Genomic DNA, 23,276 nt, shown 5'->3' on the forward strand with positions numbered 1-23,276 from the left:
CACGAGTGCGGGCTCGTTGCAGATGCCCCCCCGTCACACGATTGGTTGCGCTACACAAGGGTCTGCATCGCGAGACCTGGGCCGAAGGATGCAAGTCTGTGGGCACGAGCATTGCAGAAAAACAGCCTCGAATACTCAAGTGTGTTCTCTCAGCATGTGAAGCCCGTCGAGGTGATTGGCGAGGTGAACGGTCAGCGCCGTGTAAACAGCATGCTCTGTTCCGTCGTTGCTTTCCCAGCGAGCTGCCTCTCGTTTTTCCGAGTGCCGCCGTCATCGACATGATGTTTGGTACCCCTTTACGTCTTGCGACGCTCAAGACGGTCGTGAGCCACGGACAGATTTGAGCACTGGAATTGTTTCTTTCCGGGCCGCGAATTTGGAAGCACAGCAGTGAGCAGTGTGTGTCGCGGCTCTTGCACACCCCACCCCTCCCCTCCCAACTACGTAACCTAGCACACCGGGAAAGGGGGGACTGTCTGCGCACCGATGACGAGGGCCTGGAGCAAAAGGTTCGATTCACATGATAGATGGCCGTGTGTGGCCTTGGCCTGGATGACCGGGGCATCAAGGGTCTGTTGCTCAGGCCCCTCTGTGGCCACGAGGGCACCGCGAGGCGCTGGCCGCAAGCTGAACGTAACAGAGGTGGTGACGCATGTTGGAATGAGCGAGCAGTCGCGGGTGGATGGGTGGTGATTGTGGAGAGCAAAACGCAGGGGCTGAAAGTGTATTTACAGTGAGACGATGCCCCAACCTCATCGTCAGGGGTTGGGCAGTTGACAGGTTTTGGAAGTCTACCTACACATGTCAGCAAGCGAAGACGCCAGACGAGAACAAAAAACAAAAGCACATGACCAAGACGCTGCTCGGGGAGCCGGCGTGGCGGTCAACGTCGGTGGTGTCGAAAGACTGGCACGGAGCAAACGTCGAAAACACACCCATTCAGGCCCTTTGCTCTGGGGGACACCAGAGCGATGGGCAGACCGAAACACGTGCGGGCGGGAGGAGAGCCGGCCATCCCCTTTGGCGTGACAAGTCGACGAAACGACCAAGTCTCGACACGGCAGGCGCCAAGATGAAGGGTAGATGCTACGGGGAATCCGTGCGCCCCCCTCTTGATCCCTCTTGATGTTGAGAGCTGGCTCTTGGTGCCAGGTGGTGACCGCTGACTGGCAGTGAGTGGTGAGTCGGGAGTCGTGAGTTGGCTCCCCCAGGGCCTCAGGTCGTGGTTGGACGACACGACTCGACGCACGTGACCTGGCCCAGACGGTGGAAATGGTAACTACGTGGCGGTTGGCTCGTTGGGAGCGTGGGAGCCCCGACCCAACGCCTCCGACGGAGAGCGCGCGGGGAAGGCATGACCGATGCGGGGCGCCCGGTCCAGGGGAGTCCAGGGGCTGGGGACGAATCAACGTCATTGGCCCAAAGCCACTTGATGTAAAGTTTTTGCCCCTCGTCGCATTAAAAAAACTTTAAACTTGCACTGTAAATCACATGCTGTTCGCATGGCAAAATTGGTCCGTCCGTCCGTCCGGCCCTGGCCCCACGTGCGCCCCGAAGTCGAGCTGGATCAGTCAACAGAAGTCATGGACGGTATAAGATAAAACGGTGTTCCCGGGAGCCGTCTTGCCAGCCTGGACCGAAGAGAGGGGAAAGAGTGAAAAAAAAAATAAAAAAATTATATATACATACAATTCCTTGGCCCGCCCCGACTACAACTCTGGCACACCCTCTATCTGAATCCTGGTTTTTCTCCTCGTCTCCCCCTCGTCCACAGGGAACGTCGTCACAAGTCTGCCAGCCGTCGTCGCAAACCACCATGTCCGAGACGAAAATCATACCCAAGCACTCTATGAAGTCTACGTGGCGGACCCAGGAGCGCCGGCAATGGGGCCTCGCCCACTGGTTCTTCGACGTGCTCGGAGTGCTTCCCACCAGCCTCGACCGGCATGTGCCCGTCCACCAAAAGTCGGAAAAGACGCCGTACCTGTCGGACTGGCAGCTGCACCGCTGGGCCATGTTCCACACGGCCATCCCGCTCATCGTGCACCAGCTGTACGCCCAGTACGCGGGGACCAACCTGAGCAAGCCGCAGGCAGCGCTCTTCTACGGGTCGGCCATGCTGCTCACCAGCATCCGCGAGCTACACGTGCTGCGCGAGATGGGCCACCGGCACGGCTTCCTCGACGGCGACACCCACGAGCGGGACGGCGTCCCGGACGGCGGCGTGTGGAAGGTCATCGTCTCGCTCCTGTCGACCGTCTCGTTCCGCACCCTGCTCTTCGTCCTGCTCGCCTACCGCACCGCCGAGACGCCCGCCGACGTCAACTGGCCGTGGCTGCCGTTCGAGGTCGGCCTCTACGCCATCGTCCTCGACTTCTGGTTCTACTGGTACCACCGCCTGATGCACGAGATGCCCGGCCTGTGGCGGTTCCACCGCACCCACCACCTCACCAAGCACCCCAACCCGCTGCTGACCCTGTACGCCGACGCCGTGCAGGAGGTGCTCGACATTGTCGGCATGCCGCTCCTCACCTACTCCTCCATGAAGCTGGCCGGCATGCCCATGGGCTTCTACGAGCTGTGGATCAGCGGCGCCTACGTCGTCTTCACCGAGCTCATGGGCCACAGCGGCCTGCGCGTGTGCGGCTCGACCCCCAACATGTTCAACTCCATCCTGCGCCTCGTCGGCGCCGAGCTCACCATCGAGGACCACGACCTGCACCACCGCAAGGGCTGGAGGGTCAGCGGCAACTACGGCAAGCAGACCTTCCTGTGGGACCGCATCTTCGGCACCTGCAAGGACAGGATGGAGACTCGCCCGGCAAACGTCGACTACGCGAACCGCATCACCATGCCGATTTTCATCACCAAGACGACGGCCGCATGAGCGCGCCCCCCCCCCTGCACAAGGGAAGGGAAGGGGCATGATGGATCCGGAAGCCGGGTGAGGGCGAGGAACGGGAGTGCAGCAGCTAGACTTTGTCGTCGACCATCCTGTACCTTGGTTGGGCAACGTGTGCCGCGGACGGGCTGTGCTTTTTTTTTTTTTTTTTTTTTTTTTTTTTTTTTTTTTTTTTCGCCTACGCGTCGTTGCTTTAGTGTTTCGCCAGCAAGACACTCACTGCCCGTCACGGGACTCACGACACGTAAAGATGGACGGCGGCGATAAAGTACCTAGTAATAAAGTGTGTATGAGAGCGTTGCGGCCGCGCACACCCGTGACTAGATGTTTCCATGGCCCGTATCCCATGTTGACGGATGCACGCCCTCCCGGGCAGCAGGCACACGGAGCACCACTCTGCAAGGTACGAGGCTATATACGGAGGACGAGTGGCCGTTGGCGGTGCGAGGCTCTCAGAGCACCAGGGCGGCGAATCCGGCGGCGGCGGCGGCGGCGGCGGCAAGGACGGCGCTCGGGTGGCCGACGCCGACGCCGGCACCGGCCACGGCGACGTGAGTGCCGGCGGCGGGCTGGGCCTGGCTGCCGTCGCTAGCGTCGCTGCCGCAGTCCTCTCCGCTGCACTCGCGGCCCGCGCCGTTGCTCCCGTCGCCGCTACAGTCCTCCCCGTCGCACTCGTGGCCGCCGCGCGCGCAGTCCTCCGCGCCGGGCGGGCACCCCGGCCGAGCGGTAGCCGTGGGCTCGTGCCGGCCGGACTCGGTGAGCACGCAGGGACAGTCTGCGACACGATTCAGCGCCTCGGCCTCGAGAAAGACGCGGGCAAGAAATAAACAAAGCAGGACAAACAGCCACGTACCGGTGATGGTGAGCGTGGTAGCCTCGCGGACAGTGTAGGTCGCGTTGCCGATGGAAATCGTCGTCGGCCCCTGCCCCGGGACCAACCCCCACGTCAGCTCAGAGTCGGCACGGCGCGCCAAGACGGCGCCTCTCTCGCGCCGGGACAACATACGGGACAGTAGGTGGTGTAGGCGGTGTTGGTGACGGTCACCACCTCGGTGCGGTTCGAGGCCTTCCCGGGCGCGAGGAGGGCGCCGGCGGCGAAAGCCAGAGACGCCGCCCTCATGGTCGACGGGCGTCGGGTACAGAGTCCAGACGACGAGGGATTCGCAAGTGTCGTGCCGTGGGGGGGACGGAAAGAGAAATTACAACACAGCAGTGCCGGGCCGGCTTCACTTGAGCGAGTGTGTACGAGTTGGACGGGCTGCGAGGACTGCGAGGCGTCGATGGCCGCCGCCGTGCCGCCATTATATAGAGCCGTTTTTGGGGAACATGACAACAGAAAACAGTCGCCGACGGTCACGGCGACCGGTGCCCGGGATGAGCTCCCACGAAGGAATGCCCAGAGGCGGAGGGGGGTTGGTCTACACGTGGACACTGGAGACGAGGAGGATGAGCATCCCCGACACATGGATCCGCCGCGGCGCAGGCGAGGACGCGCCGGAGCGGGATGCGTGGGCTGACGGTGATGTTTGCGACGCCGATGTCGCGAATGGCAATGGCTCCGTGGGACCTCGCTTTCCGGACGGGCCCAATGTGTGACGGATGGGGTGCGGTGCACACGATGGATGACGATGCTGCTCGAGGATGCGTGGTCGCAAGACGGCTTCTGGAAGGGTGGAAACCCGGCATTGCCTCGTCGAGAGCCAAGCGCTCGTCGAGAAGCAGGAACCGAAAGTTGCCCGCATGGATGGATGCACAACGGCAGCACGAGCACGACACGACGGGCAGTACAGTGCATGTGAGACCCGACTCGGGACGACGCACGGCGCAGCGTCGTCTGAAAGGACAGCCTGTCGTTGGTTGCACCAGGTGTCACGGTTTCCCCCTGTCCTGCTGAAGGACGTGTCCTGATTGGGCTGCGGGCTCCACCGGACCCGAGCTCAGCCACCAGGCCGGGCTCCACCATCTGCCTATCCGTCTGTATCAATTCATGTGCATCGCATTGTGCGACCAGGTACCTGCTTCCTTCACATGCAGGTTCCTTGCACCTGGCCCACTGAGAGGGAAAAAAAAAGAAAAGAAAAGAAAAGAAGAGAGAGAAGGAGAGAGAGTCCAGGACGTCAGACGTCAATGGCCTTGCGCGCAGCCGTAAAGGGCCCATTCCCAGCGACTGTTGACGCAAAGAACTCGCCCGTGACAAGGACCGCCCGTCCCCGTCCCCGTCCCTGTCCCCTGCCTCCTCTGTTCCTGTAAGGCAAAAAAAAAAAAAATGTACAGCCAAGAAACACTACAGAGTAGCATTAAAAACGTAGCAAAACCAAAGACGCACCCCCAACAACTCAAAGTTCAACTTCCAAGGCACGACGACGCAGCACAGTGGAGCCGCGCAGGACCAGCAGCCCCCCGGCGGGCTCCGCACCAAATGCAACGCAACCTCGTCCGTCGAGACAAATCGCTCCTCTCCCGATCCTTTTTTTCCCTCCACCTCTTCCCACCTCCGCTTCTTGAATTCCTTCCTTCCCCATCCCACCCGTCGCATCATGATGGGTTCACCGGCGAGCGGGTAACCTTCTTTTTTTGCCCTCCAAATACTGGTCTTTTCCACCCCCTTATATCCGGACCGATCGCAGGCAGGGAAAAAAAACACCACCTCCTTGCTTCGCCCGACGCCGTACGCCGTGTGCCTGCCGACATGGTGACTCCCCGGCTGCCGCTGATGAGCAGCTTGGCGCTGCTGCACGCGGCGTCGAGCGCGGCACAGACCCTGTGCGCCGACATCAACACGTCTCCTGATGGCCCAAGTGAGAAGGACATTCCACCACCGCCTTCCCCTGCCCCCCGTTCCTTGCCCAGCCAGAACACTGCACTCCCTCTTTGTCGTTGGCATCCTAGATGCTCGGCAAGGAGGCGAGACCGCCGTCACTTTGCCGAATGAAGCAGTCCGTACTAACCGGCTGGGCGTTGCGACAGGAGCGGATGTATACCAGAGCGTGGGAAAGTGCACGTCGACGTGCGGTGGCCAGTTTGCCCTCGTGGTGATGCAGTCGAGCAACTGCTGGTGCACAAACTACATGCCCGACGCGGCCTCTCAAAAGGACGGCTGCAGCTTCCCCTGCCCGGGGTACCCCGACGACACGTGCGGCGGCAAAGGCAGATACAGCTACGTCTTGGTGAATGCGGACCTGGTGGCCGGCACCAGGGGCGGCGGCAACAGCGACAGCAGCAGCAGCAGCAGCAGCAGCAGCAGCAGCAGCACGACGCCGTCGGCGACGTCGTCCTCCCCGAGCGATACGGCCACGGTCAAATCGAACCCGGCGCCGGTCGTACCTCCGCAGGTCATGACGGTGGATGGCGCCGTGCGGACCGTCACCGTGGCGCCGAGCCCCACGGAGGCGTCCGATGGTGGTGGTGGTGGTGGTGGCGGCGGCGGCATCAAGGTCGGCACCCTGCTGGGCATCGTCTTCGGGTCCATCGCCGCCGTCGCGGCCGTCGCCATAGGCACCATATGGTTCGCGTACCGGCGCAAACAGGACGACGGGGCCGGCAACAGCGACGGCGCCAGCAGCCCCGGCCATTCGAGCAAGACGTCGAGGAGCTCCCTCGGCAACGTTTCCAACCCCTTCTCCGACACGAGGTCCCACGGCCTGTACTCGTGGCGGAACAGGTCCGGCAGCCTGGAGTATCTGCCCGAGAAGGAGACGACGCTGCGTGTGGCGAACCCCGACCGCACCTAGGAGGAGCACTAGACGTAATGAATAATGACGCGCCGTGTGTTGGTATTGCGTTTTGTTTAAATTTTTTTTTTAATCTTGACATCACAGTTCTCCTTGCTTGTACGAAGCATATCACCGTGGCTGATAGACGGAGCACGTAATGTCGGAATTTAATAAGACAAATTGTATATTCCTCGCGTCGCAGCAGACTCTGCAGACTCCGGGCCGTCAACAGGTCCAAATATGCCCCGTGGATGGCGGTCATTTGCGACGGCAGTATTTCCGTTGTCTCCTAGGTCCTTGACATGTGACGAGCGCATATGACGTACGCGGGGTCAGCTACTTGACCACGCAACCGGCAACCGGCAATCGCCGTGCTTCCTTCCAAGGGCCGAACGGAGCCCGGCGGCCCCACTCCGGCCCCCTCCCCTCGTCCAGACCCGCCGGGGACGCGTCCGCCGTCACCGTCCACGATGTCGTGCTCCAGCATGGCCTTCAGGGCGCCCAGCACAAAGGTGAAGCCGGCCGTGGAGTCGAGCGCCCGCCGGACCCGGGCGTCAGCGTCGCCCCTGAAGCCCGTCGGCGGGTTCTCCCTGTCCCGACGACCGCGTGCACCGGATGCGCGTGGCCGCGCCCGGGTCGGGTCGACGAGGGCCTCCGGATGAGCATGCCCACGCTGACCGGCGGCGCTTGCGGCGTCTGCGTCGTCGTGCTCAGCATTGTTTCAAACACTGGCTGGCTGGTCTCGAGACGCGGCGCTGGCTGGGTCTTGGTGAGGGATGCGCAAGTGACGCACGGTGGCGTTGGGGGAGGGCCGCCCGCCTCTCACTCATCCCATCTCCCTCGCTTGGCGTGGCTGGGCGTTTGCGAAAAGTATATCCATCTGCCGGCCGTTGGTGCCGTGGACCTTGCTTGGGAGCTTGGGAGGTCACATCGGGGGCTGGCCGGCGCACCGACCGCGGGTGGGTCCACGGTGGGCACGGATTGACGCTCGGGCAGGAAGACCTGGTCCGACTTCTCGTTCACAATGATGCAAGCATGTACGTACATGCACCGCTGTACCCATGCCAACTCAGGTACAGCAACTCGACCAGACGTTCCCCGTGCGGAGTACTTGCAATTGATTGCTGCTGACCATGACTGACGCTCTCGGACACGGTTTTCGTCACCGTGATTGCAGCGCCGGACTCACCGGGGTGCCACACGTGCCGTCTCGAGAAACAAGCCTGTCCCTTTCCCTTTCCCTTGCCGGAACACGAGAACACGGTGTGGTGCCGGAGTCCCGGGCTGTGCTGGCCGACTCAAGGGGCCTTGTTTAACCAGACCTTGGCCGTTGACGGGATTCGCCGCCTGCCTCTGCGCTGTGATGCCGCGCTCTTCAACGCTCCTGCATGAATGGTCCCCGCGCCGCCCCTCGGCAAGCATCGTGCTGGCGCTCGGAGATGCACGCGGACGGAACGCGAGTTGCTGCTCGACGTGCCTTGGGGCCAGCGCGCACATCCGTTGCATGTAGATGGGCACGACTGGCAACAGCCGGCGAACATCAACGCGAGCTTCAGGCAGGTCGACCCGTTCAACGAATGAAGGGGAGGGGATGCCGCAAAGCACTAGTTGCACCGCATCTCTCCGGCCAAGGCGCCCTAGTCCAAGTCGATGGGAGCAGGCATCGCGACCCTCATCGCGATGCGCTTCCAAAGAAACTCGTAATCTTCCGCGACCGCGGCTCCCTCGCCTCCTTGGGGCTCCTGTGCTCGTTCCGGGTCGCGCTCAGCTTTGCCTTTTCCGAGGCCAATTTCTTCGCCGGGCGGCCAGCGCCCGTCGTCGGCGGCGGCGGCTGCTTGCGCTTCTCGCGCGCGTGCCCGGCGGGCTCCTCGTCCTTGACGGCTGCGGCTGCAGCGGCGGACGTCGGCTCCGTCTCTTTGCCGACCCCGGTCTGCGCCCCGGAGAAGAAGTTTGCAATGTTGGACTTGTTCTCCTTGCTGTCGAGCGGGACGACAAACGACGGCGAGTTGTTGCCGACCTTGCCGACGTCCTTTGTGACGGGGTACACTTGCAGCTCGCCGTCGTACGGCCTCAGCAGGGACTGCAGCTCGCGCGACCACTCGCACCGCGCCGGGTCGAGCCACTGCTTGACCTCGTCGGAGCCCGGGCTGAAGATGACGGGCATCCGGTCATGCAGAAAGCGGAGCTGCGCGTTGGAGTCGGTCGTGATGATGGTGTACGTGTAGAGCTTCTCGTCGGAGCCTGCAGCGCGTCGGGTTAGGCCTGCCAATGCATGCATGCGTGCGTGGGCGTCCCGGGGGAGCGGGCGCGCGCACCTTGGTACTGGACGCAGTCCCACAGTCCGGCGAAGCACATGAGGCGGCCGTCTCTCCGCCTCACAAAGTGCGGCAGCTTGTCCTTGGGCCCGGTCCTGAGCCACTCGAAGAAGCCCTGGGCGATGACCACGCAGCGCTTCCTGCTCTTCATGGACGCCCACATGCCGCCGGGGGTGCTGAGCGAGTCCTCGCGGCAGTTGATGGTCCTCATGATGGTCTGGTAGTCGGGGTTCCGCTTGGTCCAGAACGGGACGAGACCCCATTTCATGGACTGCAGCTTGTACCGGACTTGGCTGGCGCCGACAGCGGCGGCATCGTCGCCGCCCTGCTCCTCGCCCCCGTGAGATTGGGGTCGGGGGCCCGCGCCCCAGTCCGGCGTCTCGGCTCTGTAGACGACGCCGTGGTATCCGGGCGCAAAGTTGTACGACTGCCGGGGAGCGCCGGGGCCGTCCTCGTCGTGCACTGCGCAGTCCACGGGCATGCCGTCGTCCTGCAGCATCTGGCGTATTTGAGAGGCGCGCTGGTTCCGTCAGTTGGGCTGTGTCTGTCTGTGTGCGACGAGGGCTTCGTGAGTTGACTTACGAGCGCCAGCGCGTATCGGCCACACATTTCGCGGGGGGCAGCAGATGAGCGAGGAGGGATGACGGGATGGTGGGATTGTCGAGTCCGGCTGAGCCAAGTTCATCATGACGACAGCGCCGTCACGTGCGGGGCTCACGACTTCACCGCTGGAAACATGCGCTTTGGTTTTGGGGCATCCGGGCGATATTTCTTTTTCTTTTTCTTTTTGCAGCACATCTCCGCGGCAATAGTTGCTAGGTACCGACTGGTGCCCCCAGGTAATACTGTAGACCATGCAACCCTGGCGGACCTGACCCATCGACGGGCAATCAAAGGCTCCAGGCGCAGACTCGCCGCATCTGCACAGAGCGGCCGGGCAGTGCGAACATCGGCCCCGGCAGGCAATCAAACAATGGCATTCAAGGCCCTGAGGAAAAGAGGACGGCCACAATCTCGTGGATCTCATGCTCCATGAGGCGCTCACCCAGTTGCACCCAGCCGGTGAGGGCCGCGGCCGGCATCATGGTCGTGAGTCGCGACATGGCAGGTAGTCGCACGCACACACCTTGGTCCCTCCACACACAGGTTGGTTGGGGTTGGGGGACACTCCCAACAGGCATCTCGCACACACGGCAAACACGCACCTGCATCGCATCGAGAAACGAGAGCAAAGTCACAAACCACCCATACATCCAGCCGTGCTCTTGCGCGTGGCCACGCAGAACCCACACGACTACCAACTTGCCAGCTCGGCCCGCGTGAATCAACCACCAGCCAGCCATGCCCGGATGCCACACCGCTCCGTCTCCATGACCAAACCGTCAACCCGAAATGCCTCCCAAAATCGTCCTCATCCGCCACGCCCAAGGCTACCACAATGTAGACAATAAGTCTTCCCCCTCCCCCCTTCCCCCCTTCCCCAACAAACCATACTGACCGCGTCCCTCCCACAAGACTTCAGCTTGCCCGACCCCAAGCTCACCCCGCTAGGCGAGTCGCAATGCCTCACGCTGCGCGAGTCCCTCCGCCAGCGATTCGACGCCGTCCCAGCGCAGGACGTTGCCGTCGTCGTCAGCCCCATGGTCCGCACGCTGCAGACCGCCTCCCTCGCGCTCGACTGGCTGGCAGCAAAGGGCGTCGTGTTTGAAGCAAACGCCAACTGGCAGGGTGAGTCGCCCAGCCCAGCCCGGGACCAAACCGCCCCCTCGCTAATGCAGACATGTGCCGTAGAAGTCTCGTCCGATCCATGCGACGTGGGCACGCCGCTGGCCCTGCACCCCGCGTGGCCGCCAATCTTCACCTTTGACCACCTGGATCCCGTGTGGCCGGACAAGACGTCCCCTGCCGCCACGCGGTACGCGCCCTCGCGGGCTGCCGTCGTCGAGCGCGGCCGCCGGTGCCTGGAGGACCTGTACCGCCGGCCCGAGAAGCTCGTCTTTGTCGTGTCGCACTCGGCGTTCCTGAGGGCAGGCTGCGTGGGCTGGTGGTTCTTCAACGGCGACTATAGGATCTTCGAGTTTGAACAAGGCGCGCGCCAGGACGGGAGCCGACGCGTCCTCGTCCAGGACGAGAGCACCATCAGTGGCGGCCTGGGACTTTCCCGGACGTGCCGAGTCCCGCTTGGAGATGGGCTGCCTGATTTGAGCAACTGACCTTTGCCTTTTTTTTTCCCCTCGTTGCGCAAGAAACGTGCCCCTTGGTGAGCCCTTTTTCCTCGCGGGAATCCATGCACGGCTTCGATGGGCGGTTCTGCGGCCTCGTTCTCTTTTTTAAAAACACAAAATGAAATGAAATCTTTCGCATGTCTTGTACAGGGTATTTACCATAATCTAGCAAAATACTACATGGTAGTCACAGGTTGCTTTACTTGGACAAGAAGCTCTGGAAGGCCTCCTGGTCGATGACGACGTTGCCGACGGCCCGTAGCCTCTTCCTGCCCTCCTTTTGCTTCTCCAGCAACTTTCTGCGCCGCGTAATGTCACTGGCGTGCAGTTTGGCGAGGACGTCCTTGCGGAAGGGCTTGATGGTCTCGCGGGCTATGATCTTGTTGCCGACCGCAGCTTGGATGACCACCTCTGCCGTGTCCGCTTGTTAGCCTTTGAGCAAACTCTGGATCCGGCGGGCCAGTGGGAGCGGTGCATACCAAACATTTGCCTGTCAACGTGCTGCTTGAACTTGGTGACCCATTGCCTGCCGATGCGGTCGGCCTGTGAGCCGTGCACAACACGGCAGATTGCGTCGACAGGCTGCTTGTTGACGAGCAGCTGGATCTTGGCTAGTTTGCTCTCGCGCCAGCCCGCGTCTTCGTAGTCCAGCGTGGCATATCCCTTGCTGCCGCGAGTTAGTATGACCAGTTTGCAGGACCGCCTCCAAGTCTCCACACATACGTAGCGCCTTTGAGCTTGCCAAAGAAATCCTCCACCAGTTGCGCGGATGGTATGTCGTACACCAAGATGACCTGGGTTGTGTGGAAGAATTCCAAGCTCTGCTGTTCGCCGCGATTCGCTTCACAGAGTTCAATCACTCGCCCGAGATATTCTTGCGGGAGCGTCATGGTCGCCCTGACATATCTAAACTTGCTGTGAGCTTCCCTTCGCCCGGCCCCGGTACCGCCGTGGAGAATGAATCATACGTACGGTTCGAGTGTTTGCGACATTCGAATGCGATGGTCGGTTGCGTCTGGGAACAAGGCTGGGTTCTGAATAACCTCTTCCGATCCATCTGGCCAAATGACCTTGGTTGGGACAGTGGGCTCGGTAATAATGATGCTTCGGCCGTGCTCCTGCTTCAGACGATCCTGAAACACTGAACAGTGTAAGCTGCCGAGAAATCCTAGGCGCCAACCAGAGCCCAGAGCCTCCGAGAAGTCCTTTTGTAACGTGACACTTCGATCGTTCAGCACGAGCTGGTTGATGCTGTCTGCCAAACGCGTATAGTCACTTTGGTCGGTAGGAAACGCCGCCACAAACACCATGGGCTTTGGCTCTTCGAAGCCCGGACAGGGTTCAACAGCCTGTTCGCAGCCCACCGTCGTAAAGGTGTCGCCAAGCTTGGCGTCCTGTATCCTCTTCATGCCCGGGTTAAAATACACGTAGCCAACCTGACCAGCTCGCATGACCTTTTGTGGCGTAGCTTCGGGGTGCTGTATGCCGACCTGTCCAACTGTGTACTTCATGCCAGTGCCCATGGAAACTACGTGATCCCCAGCTCGTACCGTGCCGTCAAATACTCGTACCAGGAGAACTACGCCTCGGAAATTGTCGTACCACGAATCCACGAGTAGAAACTTGAGCGGTTTATTTTCGTCCCCGACAGGATGGGATATCTTTTCAATGACAGCTGGCAGGATTCCTGGAACGCCCTCCCCCGTCTTGGCACTGACAAGTACAGCATCCTTGGGATCCAATTCGAAGCTGGTTTCCATCTGGTTCAAGACTCGAGGAACGTCTGCGGAAGGCATGTCGATCTTATTAATCACAGGAACGAGAGCCAGGTCCTGCGCAAAAGCAAGGTGGAAATTCGACACCGTCTGCGCTTGAACACCCTGGCTTGCATCAATCAGGAGCAGCGCCCCGCCACAACTAGCATACGACCGGGTCACTTCGGCGCGGAAATCAACGTGACCGGGCGTATCGACCAAATGAAGCAAATAGTCTTCCCCCCGATGTTCGTAAAGCATTGTGCACGTTTGCGCCTTGACCGTGATTCCGCGCTCGCGTTCGACGTCTAGTTTGTCCTGGATTTGGCCCAATTAGCAACTGCCTCGGCCGACTGCCTGTCAACAGGTTCCCATCTCAACGCACCAAAATCTGCTTATTTGCATCGCTTGCCGAGATTGTGCCCGTATGCTCCAACAATCGATCACTCAGCGTGCTCTTCCCATGGTCAATGTGTGCAACAATACAAAAGTTTCGATACCGCTCAATGGGAATCGCCGCAATTCGTGCTTCAAGCTCTGCCGGCGTTGGTTTTGCTGTCGATGCAAATGCGCGGCGACAGACGGGGTGTTGCTTGAAGGGGACGGATCTTGCTGGCGGGAGGCATTGTCGCGCCCAGACTCTTCCAGCTCTCCACGCCCAGCTCATCTAGGAAATCGGAAATGCGGACGCATGGGTGGTGAATTGGCTGTTGACGGATGCCGAAAAATGGAAAGAAAAAAAGGAAGGGGAAAAATACAGTGGAGTGTCAAGCAAAAGATGCCGGTGACGGGCCTGGCTTCATGATGCAGGGTCTGGAAACTTGCTTACCTAACCATGACCGGGACTAGCAGACAAGGATCATGGACATCAACAACAAGAATTGATCTGGAGAGTCCAAACTCGGAACCGAGAGAGCAGAATCGCCAGTGAGATGGGGATGCGGCACCTAAAAATGCAGCATGGCAAGTATCACTGCGCGGGGGAACGAGGCGGTGCCCTCACAGACCCGAAAACGTCAGCTAATGCCTCGCATCAAATCCTCCCCACAGAGGACGAAGGGCGAGATTTCTGCAAAGGACCTCCCGGGATGTATGCGAGGACCGATACACCCACATCTTGCATTCGACAACATCTTGGGCTGAGTGCCATTCGAGGCTCCAGAGGTAGACGCCGCAATACTGTGGTATCGTGAATTATAGCTTGAGCTGTGCCTTGCGCTATAATCTCGAACAACACATCAAGCATTATCCATCCTGGAACGGATCCAAGGGCTGGTACTGTATTCAGCCATGTAGCTGTATTCAACAAGAATATCTCACCAGCGCTTCCTTCTCAGCTGATGAAAGGCTAACCTCGACCGTAACAGTTCCCATCAATGATCCGACTTTTCACTTGTTGCGCTTTAGATACTTCTGCCTGTGGAAAGTCGTCAATCAACCTAAACTATACCTTCACATGACGAAAGACATCTGTGTGACTGGGATGTATAATTGGCAGAGCCTCGTCAGAATCCTGCATATTTTCCCGCAATATATCTATCATTCATACAAAGCCCAAGCATGCCTTCATCGCCGACGCTCCAAAATGCCAGTGCATCAGTATAGTCGAGTTAAAAATAGATAAGCCGCCGCCTGTGTATGCCGTAATTGGTAATAACGATAGCAAGACCTATAATGACGGTAATGCTGTAGTTTCATGCCCCAACAAAACCTCTGTAGCTGTTTCCGTGCAAATGTGCACATTGCCTCAAGACCCAAAACATCTGTCGCTAAGTGAACAAACAATGCACCTCATGCGAGCACCCATTCACTCCCTCTCTTGATAAATTTGTCCAGCAACATCCCCAGGTCCGTGAGGACAAACCTGCAAATATAAAAGCCGAAAAACTCAGCGGCATGTCGGGTGCAAAGTTCGAGTCCCACCTGCGTCTTATCTGCATGTCTCAGTCCCGGGTCGTCAACCTGCCGCGCAATTTGATCTGCCCAGTGGTGTCAGTATTCGCATAGTTAGAGCGTCGTCAGGTGGATGGATTGTGACATGTGTTCTTACCAACAGCTTGGGCCGCATCAAACAGACGTGCGAGCGAGCCCATGTAATGCGCGTTCGGGCCGAAGAACTGGGCCTGGCTGGGGTCACGCTTTGGAGGCCGGCTTGTAGGCTGCGGTGTCATGGGGAGGGTTGGCATCGTTGCCGATTCTTTATTTCCTTCTACTCCGTTCATCCGGCTGTTGTAGGCTCCACCTAATCCCATATTTGAGTTCTTGGATCGAAGTCGTCTCCAAGAAAAGGATGATGACTTGGCCGACACGCTCGCAGTCCTTGGCACAGATGATGCTCCGTCCCCTTCGACGACATTTGAGGCTTCTTTGAACAACACCCCCGAGCCCTGCACACCTACTTCGTTTCCGAGTTTGCGGGCGAGCGCGGTCTGTACCTGTTCCAGGACGCCTTCCAGTGATTGCATCTCGTCTAGTACGGCATCGGCATCGCATGTGTCTACCTTTGCAAGTTTCAGGAGGGCGGCCGTGAGGTAGTCGCAATTTGATATCTTGTCCTCAACGTTCTTCAGCTTAGCTCCCTTCACTTTCCAAACGTCGCGGGGAACAAATAGCTTCGTGCTCAGGTAGCCTCCTCGCGGGTGCGCCAACGTCTGATAAAGACAGCGCATGAGCCAGAATGGTCGCAGCATGACATCATTTGGACAGGGTTCTAGTGCCACGGGAGGATCCGAGACCATCGGGTTAGGCAATCCAGGGGTAGCTGGCAAGTGAATGTTGTCTTCGAAGAGGCGCAACCCCCCCGACGAGGCCAATTCCATTTGCTCGCGCAAGGATATCGCGAGCGACGCTGGAAAAGCAGGCATGGCAGGGGCCCTCCCAAAGTGGTTGCTTGAGGGGGTTCCGGGGGACATGTCGGATCCGTCATCGGCATTAGAAAACGACATGTTGCGACCCTTCAGGCTGCGCAAGCTCGAAGAGGAAAAGTTCTTCCGAAGCTTGCTTACAGTCGGGGAGCCGGACAGAGCAGTAATGTTTTCATCAACATCTGCCTGGCCACGCTGGCGAGGTGGCGATCCGAACATCCTGGGCTCGATCGCTTGTACGTCTCCACCAGGTGGTGTGAGTTTTCTAGCCGATCGACTGGTTTGAGGTCTCTCCGTGAGAGTTGCTTGGGGGGGGAAGTCGGGCGCCGAGGTCGGCTTCAGCTGTGACGAGTCACCCAAGCTGGTAGCGGTCGATGGTCGGAGCTGCGTCGTCTGGATCTTTAGCTGCTTGGGGTTCTGACCGGAGAGTCTGCGATTGCGAACGGTCTGCCCAGGAGATTGTGCTCTGACCAGTGGCAGATCAGGCAATGATTGCTTCGGCGGCGGCGCAGACGGTTGCAAACTTTTGGGGGCTGGATGCGACGGCGAAACGTCCGATCTGTCTACGGTGGCAGCCAAGGATCGTGTGTTTGGCACTTTGGTCTTCTCGCTCTCCTTGTCCCAGCCTCGCGGATGCTGTCCGCGAGGATCCCCTGGACGCTGCGTCGCGTTCGGTTTCTGTCCTTCGTTCATCATAAAATCTTCAATATTGTAGTCACGGGTCATTTCTTCCAAAAGTCGTTCCTCCTCGTCTGAAGACAAATCTTCATAAAACCCGCCAGAGGTCCCCTGGCCTAACTTGCCAGCTGACTGCAATTTAGGCTCATTTGGGTATGCTTCTCGTTCCGTTTGTCTGACGCGCTCTCGGGCAGCCTCAACTTTCTGGAGCGCCTTGGTTACAATCTCCTCGGAGCGGTCATTGCCATCATACTGTGTCGGCTCCATGGGCTCATATCCGTCGTCATATGCAGCTTCAATCGCCGCATCCAAGGCCGTGTCAAACTCAGCCTCTGTGTTGCCGCTGATGCTCCGAGCATGGCCTCGACGAAATACAAACGAGCCTCTGGAGTGCAGTGACGATGCCCTTCCGGTCGACCCCCCCGACTCGCCAATAGGATCCAACCATGAGGTCTGACTTTCATTCCTGTAGTGCCCAGTACCGCCGTCTCTCGAGCCATTCCATGATCCGGAATGGTAAGAATCAGTGCCTCGATCGTCCGAATTATGACTCTCATGCTGCGGCTTCGTTGGTGATGCAGGGCGACGTGCTGCCGACGGCTGTGTTGTGCGAGTGGGCTCCGTGGTATATTCATCCGTGGCTCGAGGCCTCGCCGGTGATCGTGAGGAGCGTGAGAATGTTGAGTGTAGAAAAGGCTGCTCTGTTGTCAATCTCGCTGATCGTGACGTTTCTGGAGAGCTATCTCTAGAATATTTTGAGTCTTGGCGTTGCTGCTGCTGCTGCTGCTGCTGCTGCTGCTGCTGCTGAAGGCTATCGCCGTCTTCTTTGACATGCGTCACTCTGTTTGTGGGCGCTACTTCCACCCCCTCGTCTTGGCCGTCTGCACTGCTTGGCCGAGCTGGCAACTCCTTGTTTTTCGCAGCTTGCCATGGGGCCATTTGGTCCAACTCCTCAATGCGTCCGACATAGGTTCGTCGCTATAGATATTAGGGTCAGTTCAATCGTTTGGGACAGATGACCATGATCGCTGGCACTCACAATCGCCTCCAACTTATTTTTGTCTTCATCCGCAGTTGTTTTCAGTAGCACGTGCTGTAAAAGCTCGCATGCTTCAGTGTATGATTCCCTGGCCCCTTCGAAATTCTGCGCATTGTCGAGTTGGACAGCTGTGTTTGCCTTCTGCAATGCCTGGGACAGCATCGCCTTTTGTGAGGACGGTTTTACCGCGCGAGGCTTGGCCAGATCTGCGCTGAGTTTTCCACTTCGACTCCGCGAGTGACCACGGGCGGAGGGGGCCCAGGGCTCCCTGGCAGTTTCGTAGGGCATCTTTGGCAAGGAGCCAGAGGAAACAGTGCTTTCGCTCTTCGCAGGCGAGGTTCCCGTGACATCAACGTCGATCGCGTCGCCACCGGGTAGAACTTCCAAGCTTGGTGGCCGGGCTTGAAATGTCTCGACAAGCGGGCCCAGCGGTAGGATGGGTGGCAGTGTTAGCACCGGCAGCTCGACCTTGGAGCTAAAAGTCCGTGGTCTCGTCTTGGAGTCGTGGTCGGGCTCGTTGGGCGGTGTTGCGGGCAGGATATCTGGGGGGGAGGAATACTCGCGGTCCAGAGAGGGGCCTTCACCAAGAGAATATGCTGGGCTCGAGTTTGTTGTTGTCGTTGCTGCAGCCGCTACAGAAGGTTGCGGCGGCAGCAACGACGATACTCGTGGCAGTCGCGCGGCGGCGGCGGCGGCGGTTGATTGCGGCAACTTTCGGAACCGTGGAGGGCTCGTACCGGCGAGTGGTGGATGCACAGCCGGATACAGCGTAGTGGCGATGGCGGGTGGTTGGAGAGACGCAACAGATGAGGCGTGGTGAGATCCGAGCTCGGCAGAGTCGCCAAAGATATGCCCCCGGTGCATGCTCCTTCAACACACACGATACCGATGGGGATGGGAAGGTATCAGGCAGTCCGCAATGGCCGTCTCAAGCTCGGTGGTTTCTTGTATGGCTGCAGAGGCGCAGTCTCGCTTTGTCTGGCGAGTGCGGCGTAGGGAATGCTAAGATTCGGCGGGGGGGCGAGATTAGTGTCGATTAGATGGGAGGCGAAGCGGTGCCGCCGACGGAACTATTCCATATCGCCGCTCGTTTAGACAGGCAAGGTTCGTGTTGAGACAAGGCCGAAGTTGCAGACGACGCGACGCAATTCATGCGACCAACTCGACGACTGCAAGATGAGGGCGGATGAAGACGGCCGAGGGTCCGCGGGGGGGGGTCTGCAATTGACACGTCGGAGTCGGACTTGAATGTCTGGCGGCAGGCGTCCAGGGGCTTGGAGAGTCCAGTCCAGGCTTAAGCAAGCACGGCTCGTGCCCGGGTAAGGAGGGCGGCGTACCTCGTACTGACCGGCTCTCTGTGCCGGCTGTGAGATGAATGGACGGATGATGGCGTGAACCTTGAGGAACGGTGGGAGGGGGGGCGAAGTCAAAAGGAGTCGAGCAGCCCGGGCAGAGAGCAGACAGCCAGACGCCGACAAAGTGGAGATGAGATGGAGAGGAAGGAGGCCGAGGATGAGGGACAAAATGGGGGTACGGAGTACTCCGTACCCGGTAACGTTATCGGCCTTTACCCAAGTACCACTTCGTAGCCGTGGCCTTTGGACAACTTTTTTCTGGGGACTGCAACAAATGACGAGGGCTCGAGGATAAAGGGAAATGCTGGGTCAATTGACCAGTTGATTGATTGCTTGGCTGCGCAAGGGACCATCAGTTGATGAGAGCATCCATGTCGGAGATTGGTGCCAAGTCGACGCCCCTTGTTTTCCCTCCTCCTGGGGTTCGTCAATGCCATTTTTCTGGCCGCATGAGACATCTAGAATCCGCCTGGCCAGTCACGCCACGCTTTGCTCTTCGGGCCAGGCGCCTGTGGGTCCAGAGTCAGGGGTTCGATGTCTTGATTTGACGGCGGTCCAGGCATTCAGCCTTCCTTGGCCATCTTCAGTTTGCCATTTCGTGCCTCGTCTCGGCCAGCCGGGTGAGTTTCACCAAACCACACATCCAGATGCTCGAGTGGTTCTGCTCAGTCAGCGCTGGTCTTCCTTTGTATTGCACGCATCGACATAGTACCCTGGCGCTCAAGTAGTCGTTATCACGCAGTCACTCCACCCCGTAAGCCTGCGTTGCACATGTCGAACGCACGCACCGCTGACCAGCCACGTGCCCGCACCGGCCATCCGCCTGTCGCGGGCTCCACAATTTCATCCATGCCAACCGCCAAGCGCGTGCCGCTGGAACCTCGCGACTCGAAGTCGAAGCTTGTTGCCAAGCTCGTGATATCGTTGCTCGATGCCGAACACACGCCATGGCCAGCGTTGACGATATATTCAAGGTACCTCGACGTGAACCCGCCCTCCCGCCATCCCCCTCCTTCACTCAAACACTAAACCGCCGCAGAACTCTGGTGTCCCCAGCAAGAGGAAGCTCGAAGCCATTAAACATCCAAGTCAGTCCCACGACCCGTCGCCTCACTGACTATTCGACTTGAGCGGCCTCTAGCTAACCAATGGCAACCGCACAGATGAAATCTACAAAGTCAGCAAACTCAGCGTCGAAGATGCAGGCCGCGGCGCCCACGTCCGCGCCCAGCCCGGCGACGACCAAGATTTCGGCCCCGCCATGCCGCCAGACGACGAGGACGAAGCCGGCGATGACGAGGAAGGCCGCTTCTTCGGCGGCGGCATAAGCAAACAAGAGTCACAGATCCTCGACTTCGTCGACGAGGCAGGCGATGCGGCCCGGGCCCCAGACAAGGTTGACGCGACGTGGTTGCGCAAGACGGTCCTCAACTTTGAAAAGCACATCACCAAAAACGCCGAACTGCGAGCCAAACACGCGGGCGACCCGCAAAAGTTCATCAGCAGCGAGGCCGATCTCGACGCCGACATCAAGAGCCTGTCCATCCTGTCAGAGCACCCAGAGCTGTACCCGGACTTTGTGAAGCTAGGCTCCGTCAACAGCCTCGTTGGCCTGCTGGCCCACGAAAACACAGACATCGCCATAGACTCTATAGAAATCATCGGCGAACTCACCGACGAGGACGTGTCGGCCGAAGACGACCAATGGAACGCCCTGGTGGACGCACTGATCGAGGCAGACCTCGTGGGGCTCCTCGTCTCCAATTTCTCACGGCTCGACGAAGACGACGAAGCAGACCGCAACGGCGTATACTATGCCCTCGGGGTAATCGAAAACCTCTGCTCCCGGACCGCCACCGCTACGCGGATATGCCAGGAGGACAGTCTGCCGGAATGGCTTCTGCGACGAGCCCAGCGCCAGGAGCCCGTCGTCACTCAAAACAAGCAGTATGCTGCTGAAATCCTCGCCATACTAGCTCAAGCGTCTCCGGAAAACTGTCTACAGCTATCCAAGCTCGACACAATCGACAACCTCCTCCAGCTAGTGGCTGCCTACAGAAGGCGAGACCCCGACAAGGGTGGCGAGGAGGAGGAATTCATGGAGAACCTCTTTGAGGCATTGACATGTCTCGTCGACCAGCCCTCGGGCAAGACCAAATTTCTAGCCGCGGAAGGCGTAGAGCTATGTTTAATCATGCTGAAAGACGGCAAGATGAGCAAAGCGCCCGCACTACGACTACTAGACCATGCCGCCGGGGGTGCAACCGGCGCCGAAGTGTGTCTCAAGATTGTGGAAGCAGGCGGTCTGAAGGGTGTGTTCACATTGTTCAACAAGACCAAGGACCATCGGCTGCTAGCCCACCTGATGAGCATGTTTGCATCCATGCTGCGCCTGCTACCCGCTTCGTCGGCCGAGAGGATACGCACGCTGGCCAAGTTTGTGGAAAAGGACTACGAAAAGACGGCCAAGATGGTCAGATTGCACAGGGAGTACCTGTTGCGGGTGAGGCGGGCCGAGGATGGGTTCGCGCGACAAGACGCAACGGATGAGGAGGAGGCCGAGATTGCGCTGCTCTCTCACAGACTAGACGCGGGCTTGCACACCTTGCAGCAGATTGACGCCGTGCTCGCATGGCTGGTGGCCGAGGACGCGGGCGCATCCAGAAAGATCAGGCAGCTCCTCGCCGAGCAGGACGAGGACTTCCCCGTCCTCGCGGGCATCCTGTCCGAACAACAGCGCGGGCTTGACACCTCGGCAGAGGACAGCAAGGACCTCAGCGACATGCTAGGGACGCTCATCCAATTCCTGCAAATTCAGAATGCCAACGCGCCCGGGCCAGTAGTGTAGAAGCAAACGTAAACAAATGTAATTCCCACACGCGCACATCTATGCTGTGCGCGCGACGGGGTCCAAGAATATACACCCTCTCTCCCTCACTGCCGAGTCCGCACCAGCCAACATGACGTACGCAACAGCCCAGCTGCGCTACGCCTTCTCGGGCGCAACGGGATGCACTTCAAACACAGCGCTGAGGAGGCTCTTCACCACGCCCTCCTGCCCCCTGGACCCGGCCTCCCTGATATTCTTGATCTCCTTGTCCGCCTCCTTTGAGGCTTCCTCCTCGGCCTGCTGGTTTCCCCTGCTATGCTGCGCCCGTCAGCTCGTCCCCCCAGCTGGGGGTCGACGGGGCCCCACGAGACAAAACGCACCTCGGCTTGGAACTTCTTAAACTCCTCCTCCTTGGAAGCCTTGTAGTCGGCAATCTCCTTCTTTGCGTCGTCACGAGCCTCACGGACACGCTTGGTGCGGACTGGTCCGTCTTGTTTCAACATCCCGCAGGTTTCGGCGTTGACATCGCGGCTGGCAGCTACTCACATTCCCGTGCTGCGACGGGGTCAGCGCACCGCCGGCACATCCGCGACGCCAAAGGGGATACTTGCCTTTCTGCACAATCTTGGATGCCTCCCGCTCGGCCTGCCACTGGTTAGATCACTCACGACACGAGAGAGGGCAGGCACGGGGCCGCCATACATCAAGCAGGGTCTGGATGCCCGCCGAGTTCTGGGCCGACTAGGACACACGCACGTCAGCCTTGTCCGGACGCCCTGGGCGGAAAGAGAGCAGGGAGATACCATGGTGGGCGAGTGTCGAGCGTCTGGGACGGGCGAGAAGGGGGAGATGCGGCGAAAATACAGGGCGTCGCGATGGATTCTCGACGGCCGGATGGAGGGAGGTTGAAGGCGAGAAGCACGAAGCATTCGTCAATGGGGAAAGGTCACGCCAACTGGTTGGTTGGTTGGTCGTGTGGTGCCCACCAGACCCGGCAAGACGGCCCCCACAGGACGGAACGCATGGCTGCAGGAACCACGCACCACGCACCAGAGCTTCAGCTTTCCGGCTTCCAAGTTCCGACTCCTCGACTTGCCGCCCGAGTCCTGACAGCAGCAACCCGGCGCACCAGAGCGCCAGACCAACGACATTTTCGGCTCCCGCAGCAGCCATGTCGCGCGCATCCAAGCTCGCGCTGGCGGGCACGTCGCTCTTCGCCGCCTGCACCATCGTCTTTGTGCACTTCCAGCAGAGGTGGGAGAAGGAGGTTGGCCGAAACCCGTCCCGCCGCCGTGGGCCGTGGTCGAGCGGCCGACGAGAAGCTGACCATGTTTGCAACAGGCCATGCACCAGGGAGTCGTCCGCGACATGGAGCAGCAGCGCATCAAGCGCGAGCGACAGCTCGACTTTGACATGCAGAGGGCGCTCGAGGCAGAGTACAAGCAGCACCAGACGGTGCGCGACTCGACACCGGATGTGGACGCAAACGGCGCGCCGCCGAGATGATACTACGCAAAATACCAGACTTCGGGGGGCGTGGGAGAGAGGAGACTCGGCAGTCGGTCGGACGGACGGAATGGAATCACTCGTGTGCATAGCCT

General features: G+C 59.6%; 10 protein-coding genes across 10 annotated transcripts; 5 read left to right on the forward strand and 5 right to left on the reverse strand.

The window, feature by feature from the left end:
• Positions 1-1,816: 1,816 nt before the first annotated feature.
• Positions 1,817-2,887, forward strand: MAM_03784 (Fatty acid hydroxylase; the record flags this gene model as incomplete). Its single annotated transcript, XM_040822583.1, has 1 exon — positions 1,817-2,887. One exon carries the CDS (start codon positions 1,817-1,819, stop codon positions 2,885-2,887), a length of 1,071 nt encoding a protein of 356 aa, XP_040679726.1.
• A 467-nt stretch (positions 2,888-3,354) lies between these two features.
• MAM_03785 (uncharacterized protein) lies at positions 3,355-4,022 on the reverse strand (the record flags this gene model as incomplete). Its single annotated transcript, XM_040822584.1, has 3 exons — positions 3,355-3,677; positions 3,756-3,825; positions 3,909-4,022. 3 exons carry the CDS (start codon positions 4,020-4,022, stop codon positions 3,355-3,357), a joined length of 507 nt encoding a protein of 168 aa, XP_040679727.1.
• Positions 4,023-5,591: 1,569 nt separating this feature from the next.
• On the forward strand, positions 5,592-6,633 carry MAM_03786 (ER membrane protein Wsc4; the record flags this gene model as incomplete). Its single annotated transcript, XM_040822585.1, has 2 exons — positions 5,592-5,700; positions 5,870-6,633. 2 exons carry the CDS (start codon positions 5,592-5,594, stop codon positions 6,631-6,633), a joined length of 873 nt encoding a protein of 290 aa, XP_040679728.1.
• A 1,654-nt stretch (positions 6,634-8,287) lies between these two features.
• Positions 8,288-9,539, reverse strand: MAM_03787 (DUF159 domain protein; the record flags this gene model as incomplete). Its single annotated transcript, XM_040822586.1, has 3 exons — positions 8,288-8,856; positions 8,931-9,450; positions 9,513-9,539. The coding sequence occupies 3 exons, from the start codon at positions 9,537-9,539 to the stop codon at positions 8,288-8,290; spliced, it is 1,116 nt and encodes a 371-aa protein (XP_040679729.1).
• Positions 9,540-10,322: 783 nt separating this feature from the next.
• On the forward strand, positions 10,323-11,143 carry MAM_03788 (Histidine phosphatase superfamily, clade-1; the record flags this gene model as incomplete). The annotated part of the gene is made up of 3 exons (XM_040822587.1): positions 10,323-10,381; positions 10,453-10,658; positions 10,722-11,143. The coding sequence occupies 3 exons, from the start codon at positions 10,323-10,325 to the stop codon at positions 11,141-11,143; spliced, it is 687 nt and encodes a 228-aa protein (XP_040679730.1).
• A 211-nt stretch (positions 11,144-11,354) lies between these two features.
• MAM_03789 (GTP-binding protein GUF1) lies at positions 11,355-13,576 on the reverse strand (the record flags this gene model as incomplete). The annotated part of the gene is made up of 5 exons (XM_040822588.1): positions 11,355-11,566; positions 11,635-11,822; positions 11,879-12,061; positions 12,128-13,227; positions 13,295-13,576. The coding sequence occupies 5 exons, from the start codon at positions 13,574-13,576 to the stop codon at positions 11,355-11,357; spliced, it is 1,965 nt and encodes a 654-aa protein (XP_040679731.1).
• A 1,124-nt stretch (positions 13,577-14,700) lies between these two features.
• On the reverse strand, positions 14,701-18,354 carry MAM_03790 (mit; the record flags this gene model as incomplete). Its single annotated transcript, XM_040822589.1, has 3 exons — positions 14,701-14,888; positions 14,960-17,429; positions 17,491-18,354. The coding sequence occupies 3 exons, from the start codon at positions 18,352-18,354 to the stop codon at positions 14,701-14,703; spliced, it is 3,522 nt and encodes a 1,173-aa protein (XP_040679732.1).
• Positions 18,355-19,792: 1,438 nt separating this feature from the next.
• MAM_03791 (DUF1716 domain-containing protein) lies at positions 19,793-21,693 on the forward strand (the record flags this gene model as incomplete). Its single annotated transcript, XM_040822590.1, has 3 exons — positions 19,793-19,819; positions 19,885-19,933; positions 20,009-21,693. The coding sequence occupies 3 exons, from the start codon at positions 19,793-19,795 to the stop codon at positions 21,691-21,693; spliced, it is 1,761 nt and encodes a 586-aa protein (XP_040679733.1).
• Positions 21,694-21,831: 138 nt separating this feature from the next.
• On the reverse strand, positions 21,832-22,178 carry MAM_03792 (vacuolar ATPase; the record flags this gene model as incomplete). The annotated part of the gene is made up of 2 exons (XM_040822591.1): positions 21,832-21,993; positions 22,056-22,178. The coding sequence occupies 2 exons, from the start codon at positions 22,176-22,178 to the stop codon at positions 21,832-21,834; spliced, it is 285 nt and encodes a 94-aa protein (XP_040679734.1).
• A 668-nt stretch (positions 22,179-22,846) lies between these two features.
• Positions 22,847-23,181, forward strand: MAM_03793 (cytochrome c oxidase assembly protein; the record flags this gene model as incomplete). Its single annotated transcript, XM_040822592.1, has 2 exons — positions 22,847-22,942; positions 23,017-23,181. The coding sequence occupies 2 exons, from the start codon at positions 22,847-22,849 to the stop codon at positions 23,179-23,181; spliced, it is 261 nt and encodes an 86-aa protein (XP_040679735.1).
• Between the last annotated feature and the right edge of the window lie 95 nt (positions 23,182-23,276).

This window comes from Metarhizium album (genome assembly GCF_000804445.1).
Source record: "Metarhizium album ARSEF 1941 chromosome Unknown scaffold_7, whole genome shotgun sequence".
In the NCBI taxonomy this organism is placed as follows: Eukaryota; Fungi; Ascomycota; class Sordariomycetes; order Hypocreales; family Clavicipitaceae; genus Metarhizium; species Metarhizium album.